This window comes from Hyperolius riggenbachi, chromosome 3, assembly GCF_040937935.1.
Source record: "Hyperolius riggenbachi isolate aHypRig1 chromosome 3, aHypRig1.pri, whole genome shotgun sequence".
NCBI classification, from domain to species: domain Eukaryota; kingdom Metazoa; phylum Chordata; class Amphibia; order Anura; family Hyperoliidae; genus Hyperolius; species Hyperolius riggenbachi.
In genome coordinates this window covers 324,978,141-324,997,826 of record NC_090648.1, presented here as the reverse complement: position 1 = coordinate 324,997,826, position 19,686 = coordinate 324,978,141, and the positions used below count along the sequence as shown (strand labels likewise).

Genomic DNA, 19,686 nt, shown 5'->3' with positions numbered 1-19,686 from the left:
TTGTGAGATGCTTCGGGGGAGCCAGAGCTGGATTGTCTGCAGCTACAGGGATGGGGGAAGCCTCATTGGGAACCTGAGGCTTCCCCCTCCGAGGTAAGTTTTTTATTACAGAGTCTCTTTAAAGCATAGACAAAGCAACTTAGGCTAAGCACAGTGGTATGTTCATGCTGGATCCACATACCTTTGTGTATTTGTCCCTCTCCTTGAACCCACCCCTGGTTCTTCTAATCATGCCTGGAGAAATTAGACTTTTGTTTAAAGTCAAATTTTCAAACCAGGAGAGGCAAGCTAGCGACGGTGTTCCCTCCTATCACCCTCCCATTTCCTCTTCCCTGGCCCATTTTGTCTAGGAAATGGGTTATAGGTGGGAACATCACTGTAAGCCGGCCTCATCCTGTCTGAAAATGATGATTTTAGTCAAAAAGCCACATTTTTCAAGGAGTGAGCTACAGAAGTTTGTGGATCCAGTAGGAATATACCTCTGTACAACCAAAACTCCTTCCTAGCCAGTTCCTAACATATAGCCCTAACTTTAAAGAACACCTGAAGTGAGAGGGATATGGAGGCTGCCATATTTATTTCCTTTTACACAATACCAGTTGCCTAGCATTTTGCTGATCTATTATGCATCAGTAGTGTCTGAATTAACACATCTGCAACAAGCATGTGGATAATTCAGTCAGATTTCAGTGAGAGCATCTGATCTGCATTGCTTGTTCAGTGTCTATGGCTAAAAGTATCATAGGCAGAAGATCAGCAGGACAGCCAATCAATTTGCATTGATTCAAAGGAAATAAAGTTGGCAACCTCCATATCCCTCTCACTTCGGGTGTCAAGTCCTTTTCTCCATGTCTAACTTATCCTACTTTTGATAAACAATGCCAAACACATCTCTCAGTTGATCATAATCCTTATGGTAACTTGATAATTATCAATATTTAAATCAGAAACAGTTTTATTAACAAATGTTAATATGTTAAAATGTTAAAAAAGCAATAACCACAGAAACAAAAGAAAAAAAAATAAAATAAAAATCAAATGACAGTAATTAACCGGTTCAGCACCGCAGTGCAGAAAATCTCATGCATCCGAGCAACGTTCACCTCCCATTCATTCGCCTGTAACTTTAATGCTACTTATCACAATGAATTGATCTATATCTTGTTTTTTCCGCCACTAATTAGGCTTTCTTTGGGTGCTACATTTTGCTAAGAATTATTTTTTTCTAAATCCATTTTAACAGGAAGATTAAGAAAGAAATTAAAAAAAAATCATTATTTCTCAGTTTTTGGCCATTATAGTTTGAAATTAATATAAGCTACCGTAATTAAAACTCATGTATTTTATTTGCCCATCTGTCCTGGTTATTACACCGTTTAAACGATGTCCCTATCACAATTTATGGTGCCGATATTTCATTTAGAAATAAAGGTGCATTTTTTCAATTTGCGTCCATCACTATTTATAAGCTTATAATTTTAAATAATATAATAACATACTCTCTTGACATGCATATTTAAAAAGTTCAGACCCTTGGGTAACTATTTATGTTTTTTTTGTTTTTTTTTATTGTATTTTTTTTTTTAATAAAATATGTATGTGGGTAATTTTTGGTGTGGGAGGGAAACTCCTAATTTTAAATGTTAAATAATAGAATTGTTTTATTAAAAATGTATGTGGGTGCAGTAAAAAAAGTCATGGATGCGAACGATCTCGTATCCAGGAACTAAAGTACACGGAGAAGTTTCCTGGGGGGCAGAAATACCGCGCTCTCTCACTAGAAAGCGTTGGTTTTTCTGCGGGGAAATTAGATCGGTGAATGGGAATTATATTCCCATTCACTGATCGGGGGGCTAGCGGCGGGCGCGCGCCCGATCGCGCGCACCATGCGGCAGAAGCAGCAGTGCCTATCTGGACGAGGAAGCTCGTCCAGATAGGCCGAACTGGTTAACGAGCAATTCCAGCCTAAACAAACATACTGTCATTAAATTACATTAGTTATGTTAATTAAAATAGATAGGTAATATAGTCTCTTACCCACACTGTTTTAAAAGAACAGGCAAATGTTTGATTTCATGATGGCAGCCATCTTTTTGGTTGAAAGGAGGTGACAGGGAGCATGAGACACAGTTCCAACTGTCCTGTGTCCTGGGCACCTCTCCCAGTTGCTAGGCAACGTGAACAACAACATAGGAAATAGGCCTGAACGATTTATCGATTTTGTATCGAAATCGCGATCACGGAAACGACGATTCCGTGATCGCCAAAGCGGCGATTTTTGCCGATATCCTGTGCCCTCCCGCTGTGGTGTTGTACCATCTCCCGCTGTGCGCAACTTTGTGTACAAATAGATGCGACTCAGCAGCTCTCACTCCCCGCGGCAGATTAGTATCTTTACTTCCGCCTAGTGCCTCCTCCTTCTCCTGCTACGTCATTAGCCCAGCGCAGGCTCTCGCTCTCTTTCCCTCTGGCAGCTCACAGGAGTCGGTTCTTCAATGATTGTTTACAAGGCAATTTAGTTAAACCAGGCTAGTGTCTGGTCTGATTTTCCCCTCCCCGTCCTTCAGTAGTTCGGTGGCTAGCAGAGGGAGCAGAGAAGGAATTCCCACCTCCCCCATTCCAGAAGTCGTCACTCCAAGTGCAGAGAGAGGTGTGGATCTGCACAGCATGGGGGAGATTCAGCAGGCAAGACTGAAGTGCGTGACTGTGTGTGTGTCATTGAGTGTTGTGCATGTAAGTGTGTGCTGCAGGAGTGTGTGTTTGTGCATATTGGTGTGTATGTGTGCATGTGAGTGTGTGCTGCAGAAGGAGTGTGTGTTTGTGCATATTGGTGTGTATGTGTGCATGTAAGTGTGTGCTGCAGGAGAAGTGTGTGTTTGTGCATATTGGTGTGTATGTGTGCATGTAAGTGTGTGCTGCAGGAGGAGTGTGTGTTTGTGCATATTGGTGTGTATGTGTGCATGTAAGTGTGTGCTGCAGGAGAAGTGTGTGTGTTTGTGCATATTGGTGTGTATGTGTGCATGTAAGTGTGTGCTGCAGGAGGAGTGTGTGTTTGTGCATATTGGTGTGTATGTGTGCATGTAAGTGTGTGCTGCAGGAGAAGTGTGTGTTTGTGCATATTGGTGTGTATGTGTGCATGTAAGTGTGTGCTGCAGGTGAAGTGCTCGAAGTGTGATTGTGCATATTAGTGTGTGCTGCAGGATCTGTGTGTCAGTGAGTGCTGCGAGATGGAGAATTAAGTGTGTGTGTGTGTGTGTGTGTGTGTATCAGTAAGTGTATCAGCGCAAATCCCCCCCCCCCCCCCCCCATGGCTTAACTTCACCCTACCTACCCCACACCTAACATTAACTGTCCCCACTACTGCTGTGACATGACTCTTATCCCCCCCCCCACACACACACACACAGTAATATGTGTCGCATGGAGAAAAATGGGACAGGTAAAATAACCACCCATCCCCCTTCGGTCCTCGTTGGCCCTTGACTTGGTCACATTTTTTCAATTTTGGCCCCCTGTCTATTTGAGTTTGACACTCCTGGTCTAGCACACCATCAGCTGGGCGGACGGCAGACATATTAGGTGTGGTACTACTGTTCAATACCTTATTACGTATTACCTCTGGAGTAGGACAGTAAAAATTGTGTTAATATATATATGAGGTTTAAACTATAACTACTCAATGATCATAGCACCAGTTCTTCTCAGTTTTTTTTTTATACTGTCCCGGTCAGTTAAGAGTTTAGCCAGTTATGAAGCCTTTAGGCTTAAGCAGCGTACACACGCCGGACTTTAGGCAACGACGGGTCCGTCGTTGCCTCCCGCTGGGTGGGCGTGCCAGCGACAGTCCGGCGTGTGTACGCTCTGTCGTCAGACTGATACGGCTGTTTCTGAGCGATCCGCCCGGCGGATCGCTCAGAAACAGCCGTATCAGTCTGACGACAGAGCGTACACACGCCAGACTGTCGCTGGCACGCCCACCCAGCGGGAGGCAACGACGGACCCGTCGTTGCCTAAAGTCCGGCGTGTGTACGCTGCTTTAGGATTAATCACAGCTCCACCCCCAGCCTCCTTTGCACAGAGGAGATCTGGATGAGGCACATTGAAGAAAATCGTGAATTGAATCGAAATCGCAATGTCTGACAGAAATCGTGCAATTCAATCTTTTCCCAAAATCGTTCAGGCCTAATAGGAAAGCCCATCATGCTCTGCACAGCATCAGGGAAAAAAAGCCCGAGCTTTTTTCTTTGATGGGTGGAGCTTAGATAAAAATGCAGCTAAAAATGATGCTTCTATAAGAAAAACAAAGTTCTGATGCTGTGAAACTGTTAAACACCAAGCCTTTTCAGTTCTGCTGAGTAGATTTTTAGTCCGGAGGTTCACTTTAAGAACATTACAGATGATCACCAATACAAATGGCAGAGCCCTGCAAAGGTAACATCATACACAGTGAGCCCAAAGCTGGGAGACGGCTTGCTGAAGTTCGCATAATAACAATAATATTTATATAGCGCTTTTCTCCCTGGGGACTCAAAGCGCTGTAATACCATAGAATACATTAGACAGGGCCACTACCCAAAACACAGATGTATAGAGGTACCTAAAACCCAGACCTAACAGGAGAGTACTCACTAACACTCCCCCGTTTCATCCAGTGACAGCCTACCTCTCAAATATATTGGTGAGACATCCTAAAACCCAAGTCTATGTTTTATTAGGTTCCAAGCAGTCAGTCCAGGGGTATCGAACCAGCTGCACCAAACCCTTTCAAATTCAGCGGGGCACTTTCTGTGCAAATAAACAATCTTTTCAAGTTTAAGTGTATCATTAATTTCTGCGATCAACATTCCCAGGGTAGGAGGAGTTTCAGTGTGTGTGTGCGTGTGTGTGTAAAGTTCGGGCAACGTTGTTAAAGAGGAGCTGTTAGGTATAAGGTCTCAGAGAAAAACATATATCAGTAGCTAAATATTGGCTGTACTTACATTACATATGCATTTCACTGTCCACGTTTGCATTTCACAGAATTTTTATATAATATTTGCAGAGATTTATGCTCCTGAGAGTTCGTGGCAGGTCCCATCTTTGACTCCCTTACCCTGCTTCATTATTCATTAGCCCTCCCAACTCTCAGCCCTCAGACACTCCCACCAGTCTCTGGCATAAGGGAGGGGGGGGCATATCGCCACCTCTATCACTCAGCGCGGGGGGGGGGGGGGGGGGGGGAGTGTAGGGGGTCCGTGTCATTCTGTCTGCAGGGGGGGGGGGGGAAAGATGCATGCAATGTCGCTCTGTCAAACGCGCGCCGGGGGGGGGGGGGGGGGGTTGGCACATATTGCCAGCTCTGTCACTCAGCGGGGAGTGGGGATTGTGGGGGTGCGCGCATATCACCAGCTCTGTCACTCAGCGGGGGGTTGGTTGTGGGGGTGCATGCGTATCGTCAGCTCTGTCACTCAGCGGGGGGATGGTTGTGGGGGTGTGCGCATATCGCTAGCTCTGTCGGTCGGGTGGGTGCGGGCATGTCGCTCTGTCAGCCTGGGGGGTGGGGTTGCGTGCAATGTTGCTGTCAGTCTGCGGGGGGGGGGGGGGGGGGGGGAGAGGGGTTGTATTTTTGCGGGCAATGTCACTCTGTCAGTCCCGGCGGGGGGGGGGGGGGGGTTGCAGGCAATGTCGCTAACAGTGGGGGGGGGGGGGGGGGAGATGCGTGCAATGCCGCTTTGTCAATCTGGGGGGGCATTGTGGGGGTCCGCGCATATCGCCAGCTGTCACTCAGCAGGCAGTGGGGATTGTGGCGGTGCACGCATATCGCCAGCTCTGTCACTCAGCGGGGGGATGGTTGTGGGGGTGCGTGCATATCGCCAGCTCTGTCATTCAGCGGGAGGATGGTTGTGGGGAAGCGCGCATATCGCCAGCTCTGTCGGTCAGGTGGGTGCGGGCATGTCGCCCTGTCAGCCTGGGGAGGTGGGGGTTGCGGGCAATGTCGCTCTGTCTGCGGGGGGATGTGGGCAATGTCGCTCTGTCAGACTGGGGGGTGGGAGTTGCGTGCAATGTCGCTCTGCCAGTAATGCGGGGGGGGTCTGGGATGAGGACTGGTATTGTTGCGGGCAATGTCGCCCTGTCAGTCCCGTTCGGGGGGGGCTGGAGATGGTGTAGCGTTGCGGGCAATGATGCTCTGACAGTCTGCGGTGGGTGGATGCGAGCAGGGCAATGTTGCTCTGTCAGTCTTTTGGGTAGGGGGGCTGGGGGTTGGTGTCTTGCGGGCAGTGTCGCTCTGTCAGTCCAGGGGGGGAGGGGGATGCGGGCAATGTCGCGGCGGGGGGCCTCTGATGTTGCCGGCAATGTCGCTCTGTCTGCGGGGGGGGTGTTTGCGGGCAAAGTCGCTCTGTCTGCGGGGGGGGGGGATGTGGGCAATGTCGCTCTGCCAGTCTGCGGTGGGGGGGAGGGGCTGTCTTGCGGGCAATGTCGCTCTGTCTGCGGGGGGAGATGGTGTAGCGTTGCGGGCAATGATGCTCTGACAGTCTGCGGGGGGTGGATGCGGGCAGGGCAATGTTGCTCTGTCAGTCTACGGGGGGGGGTGTTAGGGGGGCTGGGGGTTGGTGTCTTGCGGGCAGTGTCGTCTGTCAGTCCCGGGGGGGGGGGGATGCGGGCAATGTCGCTCAGTCGCGGCGGGGGGGCTCTGATGTTGCCGGCAATGTCGCTCTGTCTGCAGGGGGGGGGGGGGGGGTTGCGGGCAATGTCGCTCTGTCTGTGGGGGGGGGGGGAATGTGGGCAATGTCGCTCTGCCAGTCTGCGGTGGGGGGAGGGGCTGTCTTGCGGGCAATGTCGCTCTGTCAGTCTGCGGGGGGGGGGGGGGAGATGGTGTAGCGTTGCGGGCAATGATGCTCTGACAGTCTGCGGGGGGTGGATGCGGGCAGGGCAATGTTGCTCTGCCAGTCTGCGGGGGGGGGGGGTTGGTGTCTTGCGGGCAGCGTCGCTCTGTCAGTCCCGGGGGGTGTTGCGGGCAATGTCGCTCTGTCTGGGGGGGGGGGGGCGGGCAATGTCGCTCTGCCAGTCTGCGGTGGGGGGGAGGGGCTGTCTTGCGGGCAATGTCGCTCTGTCAGTCTGCGGGTGGTGGGCTCTGGGGGTGTCTTGCGGGCAATGTCGCTCTGCCTGCGGGGGGGATGTGGGCAATGTCGCTCTGTCAGCCTGGGGGTAGGGGTTGCGTGCAATGTCGCCTTGTCAGTCTGCGGGGGGGTGTCTGGAGGGCAATGTCGATCTGTGAGTCTGCGGGGGGGGGGATGTCTTGCAGGCAATGTCGCTCTGTCAGCCCGGGGGGCGTTGCGGGCAATGTCGCTCTGTCAGCCTGGGGGGGAGAGGGTTTGAGTGCGATGTAGCTCTTTCAGTCTGCGGGGGGTGTCTTGCGGGCAATGTCACTCTGTGAGTCTGCGGGGCTGGGGTGTCTTGCGTGTAATGTTGCTCTGTCAGTCTGCAGGGGGTGTGTGTTGCAGGCAATGTCGCTCTGTCTGCTGCCGGGGCTGGGGTGCTGGACCATGTGCGGGTGATGTCGCTGTCAGTCCAGGGGGGGGGGGGGGGGCTGCGGATGATGTCGCTACCAGTCCGAGGGGGTGCGGGTGATGTCACGGTCAGTCGGGGGGGGGGGGAGGTGCGGGTGATGTCACTGTCAGGAAGGGGGGGGGAGGTGCGGGTGATGTCGCTGTCAGTGTGTGTGTGTGTGTGGGGGGGGGGGGGGTTGCGGGGTCTGTCATTCAGATGTCTGCACAGATGGGGTGGGAAAGGAAACCGGGAGGGATAGGGAAACGAAGGGGAAGAACAGGGAGGGGGGGGGGGGGTGATGTCGCTGTTAGTCCGGGGGGGGGGGGGGTGATGTCACTGTCAGTCCGTGGGGGTGGGGGGGGTTGGATGCGGGAGGGATAGGGAAATGAAGGGGAGGAAAAGGGAGGGCAGTAGGGAGAAAAAAACTCCCAGCATGCTCTGCAACTTCTCATGTGCGGCCTCCGTAGCAACCTGGGGTTAAAGATGATTGCTGTTCGGCCACAAAAACAAGTAAGATAGATTTCTAACTTCAGTATTGCCTTTTTGGCTACCTTCCAAACTGTAAAACAGGAGAATAGAGATTTAAATGAGCTTTTTTTTGCCTAACAGTTACTCTTTAACCAGTTCACCCCCAAGGGTTTTTACCCTAACGGACCAGAGCAATTTTCACCCGTCAGTGCTCCTCCCTTTTATTCCCTAATGACTTTATTACTACTTATCACAAGAAAATGATCTATACCTCATTTTTTTCACCACCAATTAGGCTTTCTGTGGGTAATACATTTTGCTAAGAATTGTTTTATTCTAAATGCGTTTTAATGGGAAAAATAAAAAAAAATAATGTAAAAAAAATAATTTCTGCTCAGTTTTCAGCCATTATAGTTTAAAATTAAACATTCTCCTTTGGATAAAACCAACACATTTTATTTACCCAGTTGTCCCGATTATTAAACAGTTTAAATTATGTCCCTATCACAATGTACGGCGACAATATATTATTTTGAAGTATAGGTGTTATTTTTCAGTTTTGTTTTTTTTTTTGTTCTGGCCATAATTACAAGCCCCTATGTAATAAATTAAAATAAATTTTCCATAATAAAATATAGATTAAAAAAGCTGAGTCCCTAAGGCAACTATATATTGATTTATTTTAAGCTTATTTTTTTTTTAAAGTGTTTTTTTGTTGTTGGAGGGGGGGAAGAGTTGGAAGTGTAATTTTATTAATGTGTATGTACCTGTATATGTTTGTGTGTGTAATATACTTTTTGGCCACAAGATGGCGCTAGTGAACACTCCGGTTTTAGGAAGTGATCACTTTTTTTTTTCTTTACACTTTATTTAACTGTAACAGTTTCCTGTTTTGTGAATGGAGGTGGCCGCTGTTCGCGGTCACGTCCATTCACTCCAGGCATTGCGATTGGGTAGAGGACTGCTCGGTCCTCTTCCCCAATCACTAAACACGGGATCCCGACGGAAACGGCGGCAGTAGCGGCGCGCACACGTGCGGAGCGGCGGCGGCGCGCACACGTGCGGAGCGGCGGCGGCGCGCACACGTGCGGAGCGGCGGCGGGATCGCGCGACGTATTAAACGTCATGTTGCCGTTAATAGGCTAAAGCATGACGTTTTAGTACGCATGCTTGTCGGTAAATGGTTAATTATCATGATATTCCCGTATAAATAGTTGGTTGTTATGATAAAAAAATGTCAGTTAAATATATTATATAGGAGACACCCATAGTGATATTTGAGAAGTGAAATGAAGTTTATTGCATTTACAGAAAGTGCGCAATAATTGTTTAAATAAAATTAGGCAGGTGCATAAATTTGGGCACTGTTGTCATTTCATTGATTCCAAAACCTGTAGAACTAATTATTGGAACTCAAATTGGCTTGGTAAGCTTGGTGACCCCTGACCTACATACAAAGGTGAATCAAATTATAAGAAAGAGTATTTAAAGAGAATCTGTACTCTAAAATTCTTACATTAAAAAGCATACCATTCTATTCATTATGTTCTCTTGGGCCTCTCTTTGCTGTTTCTGCCACTCCCTGCTGCGATCCTGGCTTGTAATTGCCAGTTTTAGGCAGTGTTTACAAACAAAAAACATGGCTGCTAACCAGAATGTGACAAGCCCAGAGAAGCGCTGTTTGAGTCATACACACAGCATGCAGAGTCTGCAGGGGGCGTGGAGGGTGTGTGCATAGCTTCTTCCTATCACAGCAAAACAGCACATTCCTGCCTGAGCCGACAAAGGAAAGAAGATTAGATTATATAACAGAGATATTAGTGACTGTGCAACTAGAAAAGGCTGCAGTAAGACAGACCACATTAGAACAGGTATAGGAACTTATAGGATAGGAGAAATAAGGGTGAACATTTTGTTACAGAGTCTCTTTAACCACTTGCCGACCGCGCACTCATAACGCGCGTCGGCAAAGTGGCAGCTGCAGGACCAGCGACGCAGATCTGCGTTGCCGGCTGCAGGCTAATTAATCAGGAAACAGCCACTCGCGCGAGCGGCTGCTTCCTGTCAATTCACGGCGGGGGGCTCCGTGAATAGCCTGCGGGCCGCCGATCGCGGCTCGCAGGCTAAATGTAAACACAAGCGGAAATAATCCGCTTTGTTTACATTTGTACAATGCTGCTAACAGTAGCAGGGTTGTAATAGATCAGCAAACCCCGGCCAATCAGCGGCCGGGGATCGCTGTCACATGACAGGCAGGAGCCTGTTAGAGGCTGCACAGGACAGAACCGTTCCTGTGCAGCCTCCGATCTCCGGGGAAGGGAAGGAGGAGAGGGAGAGGGGGAATTCCGTGGTGGAGGGGGCTTTGAGGTGCCCCCCCCCGCCAGCCACACGCAGGCAGGAGCGATCAGACCCCCCCAGCACATCATCTCCCTAGTGGGGAAAAAAGGGGGGCGATCTGGTCGCTCTGTCTGGTGTTTGATCTGTGCTGGGGGCTGTAGAGCCCACCCAGCACAGATCAGCGAAATCAGCGCTGGTCCTTAAGGGGGGGTAAAGGCTGGGTCATCAAGTGGTTAAGGGGGCCAATTGTAAGTTTCCCTCCTCTGTTAAATTTCTCTGCAGAGTAGCAACATGGGGGACTCAAAACAACTTTCAAATGACCTGATGACAAAGATTTCAGAGATTTTAAAGTTCACCATCATGGTTTAGGGGAAGGATACAGAAAGCTGTCTCGGAGCTTTCAGCTGTGTGTTTCCACAATTAGGAACATATTGAGGAAATGGAAGACCACAGGCTCAGTTCAAGTTAAGGCTTGAAGTGGCAGACCAAGAAAAAAGCTCGGATAAACAGAAGCGACGAATGGTGAGAACAGTCAGAGTCAACCCACAGACCAGCACCAAAGACCTACAACATCATCTTGCTGCAGATGGAGTCACTGTGCATCGTTCAACCATTCAGCGCACTTTACAAAATGAGATGCTGTATGCAGAGGAAGCCTTTTCTCCACCCACAGCACAAACAGAGCCACTTGAGGTATACTAAAGCACATTTGGACAAGCCAGCTTCATTTTGGAATAAGGTGCTGTGGACTGATGAAACTAAAATTGAGTTATTTGAGCATAACAAGGGGTGTTATGCATGGAGGAAAAACAACACAGCATTCCAAGAAAACCGCGTACATTTGAAATCGGCGCCGGTAGACTTGGGCGCAGGATACAGCGGTATATGGCTGATCCTGCTTCTGCACAAGTCCGGGCCGATTTAATTACTATTCCCCCTCCAGGCCGACATGGATAGTGGGGGAATGAAATAATTCGGCTTCCCGCGATTGCTGGAGGCCGAATTATTATGTTTTTAAGCAACTTCGGCTCTGTCTTCTGACGGAGCCGACGTTACTCACTGAGCGCTTCAATAGGAATGATTCCTATTGAAGTCTATGGAGGCGCCGGCTGCGCCCAAATCTAGCAGCGCTGAAAAGCACTGCTCCGAAGAAAACCACCTGCTACCTACAGTAAAATATGGTGGTGGTTCCATCATACTGTGTGGCTGTGTGGCCAGTGCAGGGACTGGGAATATTGTCAAAGTTGAGGGACGCATGAATTCCACTCAGTATTAGCAGATTCTGGAGACCAATGTCCAAGAATCAGTGACAAAGCTGAAGCTACGCCGGGGCTGGATCTTTCAACAAGAAAACGACCCTAAACACAAAAATGTACTAAGGTATTCATGCAGAGGAACAAGTACAATGTTCTGGAATGGCCATCTCAGTCCCCAGACCTGAATATAATTGAAAATCTGTGGTGTGAGTTAAAGAGAGCTGTCCGTGCTCAGAAGCCATCAAACCTGAATGAACTAGAGATTTTATGTAAAGAGGAATGCTCCAAAATACCTTCAACCAGAATCCAGACTCTCATTGGAACCTACAGGAAGTGTTAAGGGGCTGTAATTTCTGCAAATGGAGGATCTACTAAATATTGATTTCATTTCTTTTTTGTGGTGCCCAAATTTATGCACCTGCCTAATTTTAAACAATTATTGCACGCTTTCTGTAAATCCAATAAACTTCATTTCACTTCTCAAATATCACTTTGGCTCTTTACACAGTGAGGTACTTTATTTGTCCTGAGGAAGTGGGCAGGGACCCATGAAACACATTGCCAGTGCTGTTAAAGTTCATTTTATATGAATTTGTCTCCATTGAGGTAAGCCACCTCAAGCTTTATTTTATTGTTTTTAATTAATTGTATCATTCTCTGGGCACCTTTGTATCCGGTTGTGCATTGTATACCCCGCCCCGGCTCAGGGTAGGGGATACCCTTGAATCTCCTTTATGGGCTCCTAAGGTCTTTTTCCTTTAAAAAGTGCGACCATCCCCGGCTAGCCTGGACCCCCGAGTGGAGTTGGGTTTGTTGATCTCCACCTGCCTGCAGTGGTTGGTTGACCCTTTGAAATCTCTCTTTGTGAGTACCCTCAGTTCCTATTTTTTTGTTTCTTCTATCGTGTGTGTGTGTGTGTGTGTGTGTGTGTGTGTGTGTGTGTGTGTGTGTGTGTGTGTGTGTGTTTTTTCATTCCAGGGTGACTGTTCACCCTCTACTTTGTCTCTTGCTATTCAATAGTATTGCTGAAACCAAACTGGATATCAAAAATATGACACCAGCCCTATAAGAAGAGCTGTATGGGCTCCAGCAGATACATATAGACACAGACATTCTTTACTTAAACATGCTGTAATACTCAGAAAAAGACAAGCTATTTGAAACTTGGGATTCAAAAATTAACTTAAATTTAAACTTTTTTTTCATCTTACTTCATAAAATCATGTAATATAGGTCAGAATTGGCTGGTTTACATAACAGTTATGCATTCAGCTCATGTGTACAATGCAATTCTTTGAAACTTATTTTATATGGCTGTTACGTTACTTCAAAGTTTTCCTACATGACCCAAATGTTCTCTTACGGTAATTAGAGGTGGAGCACAGCTGATGCAATTAAAATCATTATACAATCAGCAGCATTGGAATATGTAACTACTGGAACCATTTTGGCTTGACATTACAGCACGTTGCGCAATGCACATTACATACGGAGGACCCCACCGCGCATCATCCACAGATGACCCCACAACTTTACTCCCAAAATTCAGAAGTCAAAATTCGACTATCTGCAGTGATATATGCATATGAAATAATAAATATTCGCAAACCAGAATACTATCAAGGACTAAAGTGCAACTCAAAGAGTGAAGGGTTGCCGGCACTACAGAGTCCCTAGCCGTGTTACTGGGAAAAAGGATGGATGGATGTTCTAAAAGCCACCTTGATATTGTAACAGATACTGCGTGCTCATGACTAAAAGTGAAACATACACAAAGGATCAGCGTCAAAGAAGAAAAACAGTTGAATCAGGCACTGCAGTAATGACTGTTTTAATGGTGTTTCCGATTGTGAATAAAATCACCATCATTATATCAAAAAATTGTGACATTCAAAAAGGTAGGTACAAAACATCATCATCTGTAGAAAAATCGTCTTGTGCAAACATTTTGTGTATTCAAATAGTTGCAAGAGGAGGATGTCCTACCATATCAAAGTTGGCGGTGGTGGGTGCAGGGCAAAAACGGTAGCCTAACAGCCGTTTCGCACGGCGGTGCTTCTTCCGAGGCTGATCCAGGTGGATCAAGTGGTTAAAGCAGCTGGGAAACTAGCTATAGGGAAGTACAGTATGGGCTTGATTCACTAACCGGCGCTAAGTGTTAGCGACGGTGTGAAAAGCCTCCCCCCCCCCCAGTGCGCGCAAAGCTACTTTGCGCGCATCTCTGCTTACTACGCGCACAGCGCAGGGGCGCCTATATTAGTGCGCGGTGCGACAATAACATCACACCCGCTGCCCCTTAAACGTCGCACCTGGTGCAACAATAACGGCGCATCGGGTGCCCCTGTGCTTCGGGGCACCCGATGCGCCGTTATCAAGGTGCGGGTGCGACAATATCGTTGCACCGCGCACTAATATAGGCGCCGTGGTTTAGCGCCGGTTAGTGAATCAAGCCCTATATGTACTAATCCCTTAACCTCCCTGGCGGTACGCAGTTTTAGAGGCTGCGTCCGCGGGAGGATTTTTTGTATTAAAATGAAATTTATAACTATGCCCCACAAGCCCCCCGCCGCCTAACTAAATCCCCCAATCGCCGCCGGCACTATTTACCCCACCGCGATCCAGCGAGAGCTGCAGCTTCACTCATCGCTATGGCAACGATCGGGCATGACGTCATCGACGTCATGCGCAGTCCCAATCCTCCCCATAGCGAAGCCTGGAGCTGATTGGGAGGCTTCGCCATCGCGGGATCCCTGGGGGGCACATATTACGGCGGCGATCGAGGGTGATCGGTGGGGACCGGAGGCACTTGGGGGACATACTTAGCTAGCCAAGTGCTAGCTTAACAATACAGAACAAATTTTATTGTAAAAAATCCTCCCGGGGCCATTTGACCCCCTGCGGCGGCTAACCCGACACTGTGTCAGGCTTACCGCCAGGGAGGTTAATGGAGAAGACAGATTGAGGCCTTTGACACACTAGAGCGCTTTTTTGAGCGATTTTGGAGTTTTGACAATCGCCAGCGCTTTTAAAAACGCTTTGCTAATGAAAGTGTATGGAGGTGTGCCCATTAAAGCAATTAGTGAATAGAAAATCCCAAACCCAGGATATGCAGCATTTTGTGAGCGTTTGGGCTCCAAATACATAGTATATCAGTTAGCCTTAGTTGCCAGAAAATGCAGCACAAATTGCCAACAAAATGCTGACACAAAGCGATAGCAATACTGCTTTGATTTCTAGTGTGCCCCTGGCCTTAAAAGTAAATATAGGTTAGAATTTTTCTAATGAACGTATAATGGCATCAATTTAGGTAATTAGTAGCTTGATTAAAGCGGATCCGAGGTGAAAAATGAACTATTACAAGTAACTTGTCTATCTTATCTAAAATTTAGATAGTTTGCACAGCAAATCAAGAGTGTCAAGGCACAAAAGGAGCTGTGGGCGAGGCTTGTTTAGTTTATAGGGAATAGGAGTATTAAAACAAAACAAAAAAAGTATTTGACTTGAGGGATGCCCTATAAACTATATGAAAGGAACAACTATGCAATGAGTAAAAGTTTATCTCGGATCCACTTTAAAGCAGAAAGACCCAACTTACCTGGTTATCTTTTTTTTTTTTTTTTTTTTTTTTTTACAACACATTGGAGTTGAGGCACAAAACATCAGTAACACTGCCGTGCACGCATAGCGCACAGCAATATTAACTTTATTTCCGCCTGCAGTACTGTGAGTTACACGATTAGCGTGACTCGCGGTACTCGAGTAGCGAGATAGTTGCTACAGTAACATGCCTTACTAACAAGCTTTACAGTCAGTAGTGCGTGTTATTGTAATAATAATAATTCCTTTTTTGTATAGCGCCTTTCTCCTGTCGGACTCAAAGCGCTTGCAAGGCAATTGGCGAGGCAATTGTAGCAACAGTTGCGCTACTCAAGTACCGCACTAATAGTGTAACTCGTGGTACTGCAGGCAGAAGTAAAGGTAATATTGCTGTGCGCTGTGTGCACGTCAGTATTACTGATGTTTTGTGCATCAGCCCAATTAGGCCATAATAGTTTCTCTCAATCTAGTGGTGAAAATCACCATTAGTGTAACCGATACTCTTTTTTTTGGCAATTTTATCACACAAAAGACACACACCATCAGAGGCAAGCAATGAACACAGATGACTGTAATCTTCCTAACATAACTATTTTTAGTACCTGTTTGGAAGAACGCTTGTTCTTTACGTCTACAATAGCAGGATGGAACGTTTGTGTATCCGCTACTTCAAACATTGGATTGATCTACAGAGGGGAACATAGAAAAAGAAAATAGGAAAGGGCGTTATTAAAGTGGGCATCCTGACTAAGCACAAATTTCAAAAACTGAAAGTTGAATGAGATATTTTTCATTGTTAATTGCTTTACTTGCTTCAAATTGCATGACCTCTGACAAGTCCTGTGCCTGCCATTGGCTGCAGAGCAAATATTCAGCCTGAGACACTCCCATAGTAGATCACTACTGTATACTTAGCACAATATGTAGACATGCACTGCATGGTATTTGTATTAGATTAGATGTACGATTCAATATAAAAATCAAATGTAACAGAATTCTCTCAAGAGTAAAACATGTAAATCAATATTACAACTGAATACCCAACCAACCAATATTTGCTTTATATATGCAGTCAAGAGAAGTTGGACTGCAGCTGTCTTGAAAACTAATTGAAGGCAGTAAAACTTGTGTGGCTGTGCAAAGACTTATTATAGCAAGATAATTAATAAAAGCCAATAGGTCATCGTTTCTATTAATGAGAGCAGAATGAACAAAGGTAATGTATACATGAGAATAAAAATGGCTCAGAGTTCAGACTTTTTTTTAACCCTTAAACCTAAATTAATCATATGGGAACACAGGAAAAGTTCTACAGATACAATTACTTATGGTATCTTATAAAATATTATACCACCAACACCAACCATGGATCTGATGCTGGTCTAACATAGCAGAATAATACCCCATATGGAGGCTGCCATATGTATTTCCTTTTAAGCAATAACATTATGCTTGGCTATCCTGTTGATCCTCTAATACTTTTAGCCATAGACCCTGAACAAGCATGTAGCAGATCAGGTGTTTGACATTATTGTCAGATCTGACAAGATTAGCTGCATGCTTGTTTCTGATGTGATTCAGACACTACTACAGCCAAACAGATCAGCAGGGTTGCTAGGGAACTGATATTGTTTAAAAGGAAATAAATATGGCAGCCTCTATATACTTCTCACTTCAGTTGTCCTTTAACCACTTGAGGACTGCGGTGTTAAACCCCCCTAGTGACCAGGACTTTTTTCCATAAATTGGGCCACTGCAGCTTTAAGGCCTCGCTGCAGGGCCGCACAACTCTGCACACATTTTCTCCCGACCAACAGAGCTCTCTGTTGGTGGGGTCTGACCGCTCCCCCAATGTTTAATTTTTTTTTTGTATAAAATGTCATATTTTTTTAGTTTATTTCCCCCCCTCTCCTCCTCCCCCCCCCTGTCAGGCTATCACAGCGATCGGCTGTGATAGGCTTCAGCTTTTGTGTCCCCCAGGGGGACAGCTGTGTCACACGCCTGTCCCCAGTACAGCGCTGCTGTAGATTGCAGCACAGTACAATGTTAATAGCCGACAGTTTCGCCGTCTAACAGTCTCCGATCAGCGCTGGGAGACTGCAATCCCCATTCCAGGCCATTCACGCCGATCGGCGTGGAGTGGTCTTGGGGCTGCCGCCGCATTCACGCCAATTGGCGTGGAGCGGTCGGCAAGCAGTTAAATCACAGTTCCCCCAACCCTGTTCTCAGGGCCCACCAGCAGTACATGCTTTGCGGAAAACCACAAACATGCACAGGTGAGGTAATTAGCTTCTCAGCAGAGCTGATTAACTACCTCTATGGATTTCCACAAAACAGGAAGTTTTGGTGGGCCTTGAGGACAGGGTTGGGGAACACTGCTTTAAATGCACTCCGATCCCCCTTTTCCCCCTTTATATAAAAAGTATTAGTAAGATAAATGATGCAGGAAGACAGATGGGCATGGAGGAAAGCAGTAATGGTAAACAGAAAGAATGGCCCGGATCATCTAACAAAGAGAAGGGATGCAGATTATAAAACCAGGTGAGCACCAATCCAGGGATGTCTTAGGCACTGGGGTCTGTTATACATACTGTGCCCACATTGTGCTGCTGCTATTGGATCCATGGATGCCAAGCGGTCTGTCTGTCTCGGTTATACATGTATACTGGGCCTGCCGTGCTAAAAGCTGTGGACATTAGGGCTGGATATTATATTTTTGTATCAGAGACTATATATTTTCAGGAAAACTAGGGAGACTGTGGTCCGTTTTACACATTTCACTCCAGTTGTTCCTTTCTCCAATCTTTTTACTTCTGATGACGCGTCATCAGTACAAGCCGGACACAAGAGCGAGAAGTAGCGTGGCGTGGAGACCGATGTCTGCATTAACCGCTGGCGCTTGGAAGGTAAGCTGCCGCTATATATTACAGCACGGGGGGGGGGGGGGGGCAGGAAAGACGGGGGGGAGGGAGAGGAGGCTAGGGGGGGTAGCGTGGAGGTCTGACATCGCCGCGGGAGCATTGATTAGGTAAGTTGCGGCTATGCACTGCAGCATGGGGGACCATTTTCTCTCATGCAGCATGCACACATTTTCTCTCTGTTGTAATTAGCATTGCATTTTCCCTTCTTTGGAGGCAAGTGGTGAGTGGCTTGTTTTAGGAGGTGAGAGCCCTGGAGCAGGCTATTTGCGCCTGTCCTCCCCTTATGTGTCGCGCCCAGGTCATGCGCATATAGCAGAACGCAATGGACGTTAAGGTAAGTGCCTGTTTTTAATCTTGGGAGGTGTGTGCGGGCGGCTCTTCCCGGCGCTGGCCACGCTGGGGAGATCGCCTGCACCCCCCATGTGCCGCTGTGTGGGTTCCAGGCGGTGAGAGAGCCTGTGACCCCCGCGGCCCCCCAGTTGTACGGGGGCAATGGGAAGCCTCCTCGTGGTGCCCCTGGATAGTGCTAATATAGCATGAACTAATTCCCGCAGGGCGATTGTTTTGCGGTTTTTGGTTTTTGACCCTGCATATTTAGGCATGCGAAAACAAATGCATATTTGCATGAGCAATGTCTTGTGATTAGCCAATAGGCCAAATTTGCAAAGCCAGATTTGTTAGGTTCACTTGGTTGATGCACACATTTTCTCTCTGTTGTAATTAGCTAATAAACAATTCCGCCTTCCCTTTGTCTCCACTTACAACATGTGTAGTTTTGAGATTGGAAGGAGCATTAGATGCCATTGGCATCTTTTGAGTAATGCTTCTCCCAATATTCTTGAATTTAGGTACCCCCCACTGCAGTCATTCAAAAGAGCACCCACAGTTAGGGACAAAGTATTCTACCACACGCCTAAAGCTACGATGCCCAATAGAAGAGTGGGAACTTATCTATGTATGGGTTGTCATCTTTGTGGACATATCATTGAGAGTTCTAAATTTTATCACCCTACCAAAGGCACTAAATATAAGATCAGGGACTTATATACTTGTGAGTCTAGTTTTGTGATCGGTTACTTAAAGTGCCCTTGTGGCTTAGGTTAACCTCCCTAGCGGTATGGACAGAAATGTCCGTTCAAAAAAACATGCTGTGAACAGTATAAACATGCATACACATCAATACTCTCCTGCACTGTATACTAGACCCTTGCTTGACACATTTTGGCAAGTTACAGGAAAAAAAGTTTTAAAAATAAATGTTATCACTGTTTGCACAGAAATCCTGGGGAAATTGAACGCTGGGAAGGTTAAAGTGGCTTGCAAAAGTATTCGGCCCCCTTGAAGTTTTCCACATGTTGTCACATTACTGCCACAAACATGAATCAATTTTATTGGAATTCCACGTGAAAGACCAATACAAAGTGGTGTACATGTGAGAAGTGGAAAGAAAAATCATACATGATTCCAAACATTTTTTACAAATAAATAACTGCAAAGTGGTGTGTGCGTAATTATTTAGCCCCCTTTGGTCTGAGTGCAGTCAGTTCCCCATAGACATTGCCTGATGAGTGCTAATGACT

The 19,686-nt window shown here is 46.9% G+C and overlaps 1 protein-coding gene across 6 annotated transcripts in view; it reads right to left on the bottom strand.

Annotated features, from left to right (window-relative positions):
• The window catches only part of POC1B (POC1 centriolar protein B), a 218,447-nt gene that overhangs the window by 147,157 nt on the left and 51,604 nt on the right, over nucleotides 1–19,686 (bottom strand). For all 6 annotated transcript variants that reach the window (XM_068276831.1, XM_068276827.1, XM_068276829.1 and 3 more), the window contains one exon: nucleotides 15,788–15,871. In XM_068276831.1, coding sequence (XP_068132932.1) covers nucleotides 15,788–15,871 — 84 coding nt within the window. The remainder of the gene's footprint in view (nucleotides 1–15,787; nucleotides 15,872–19,686) is intronic.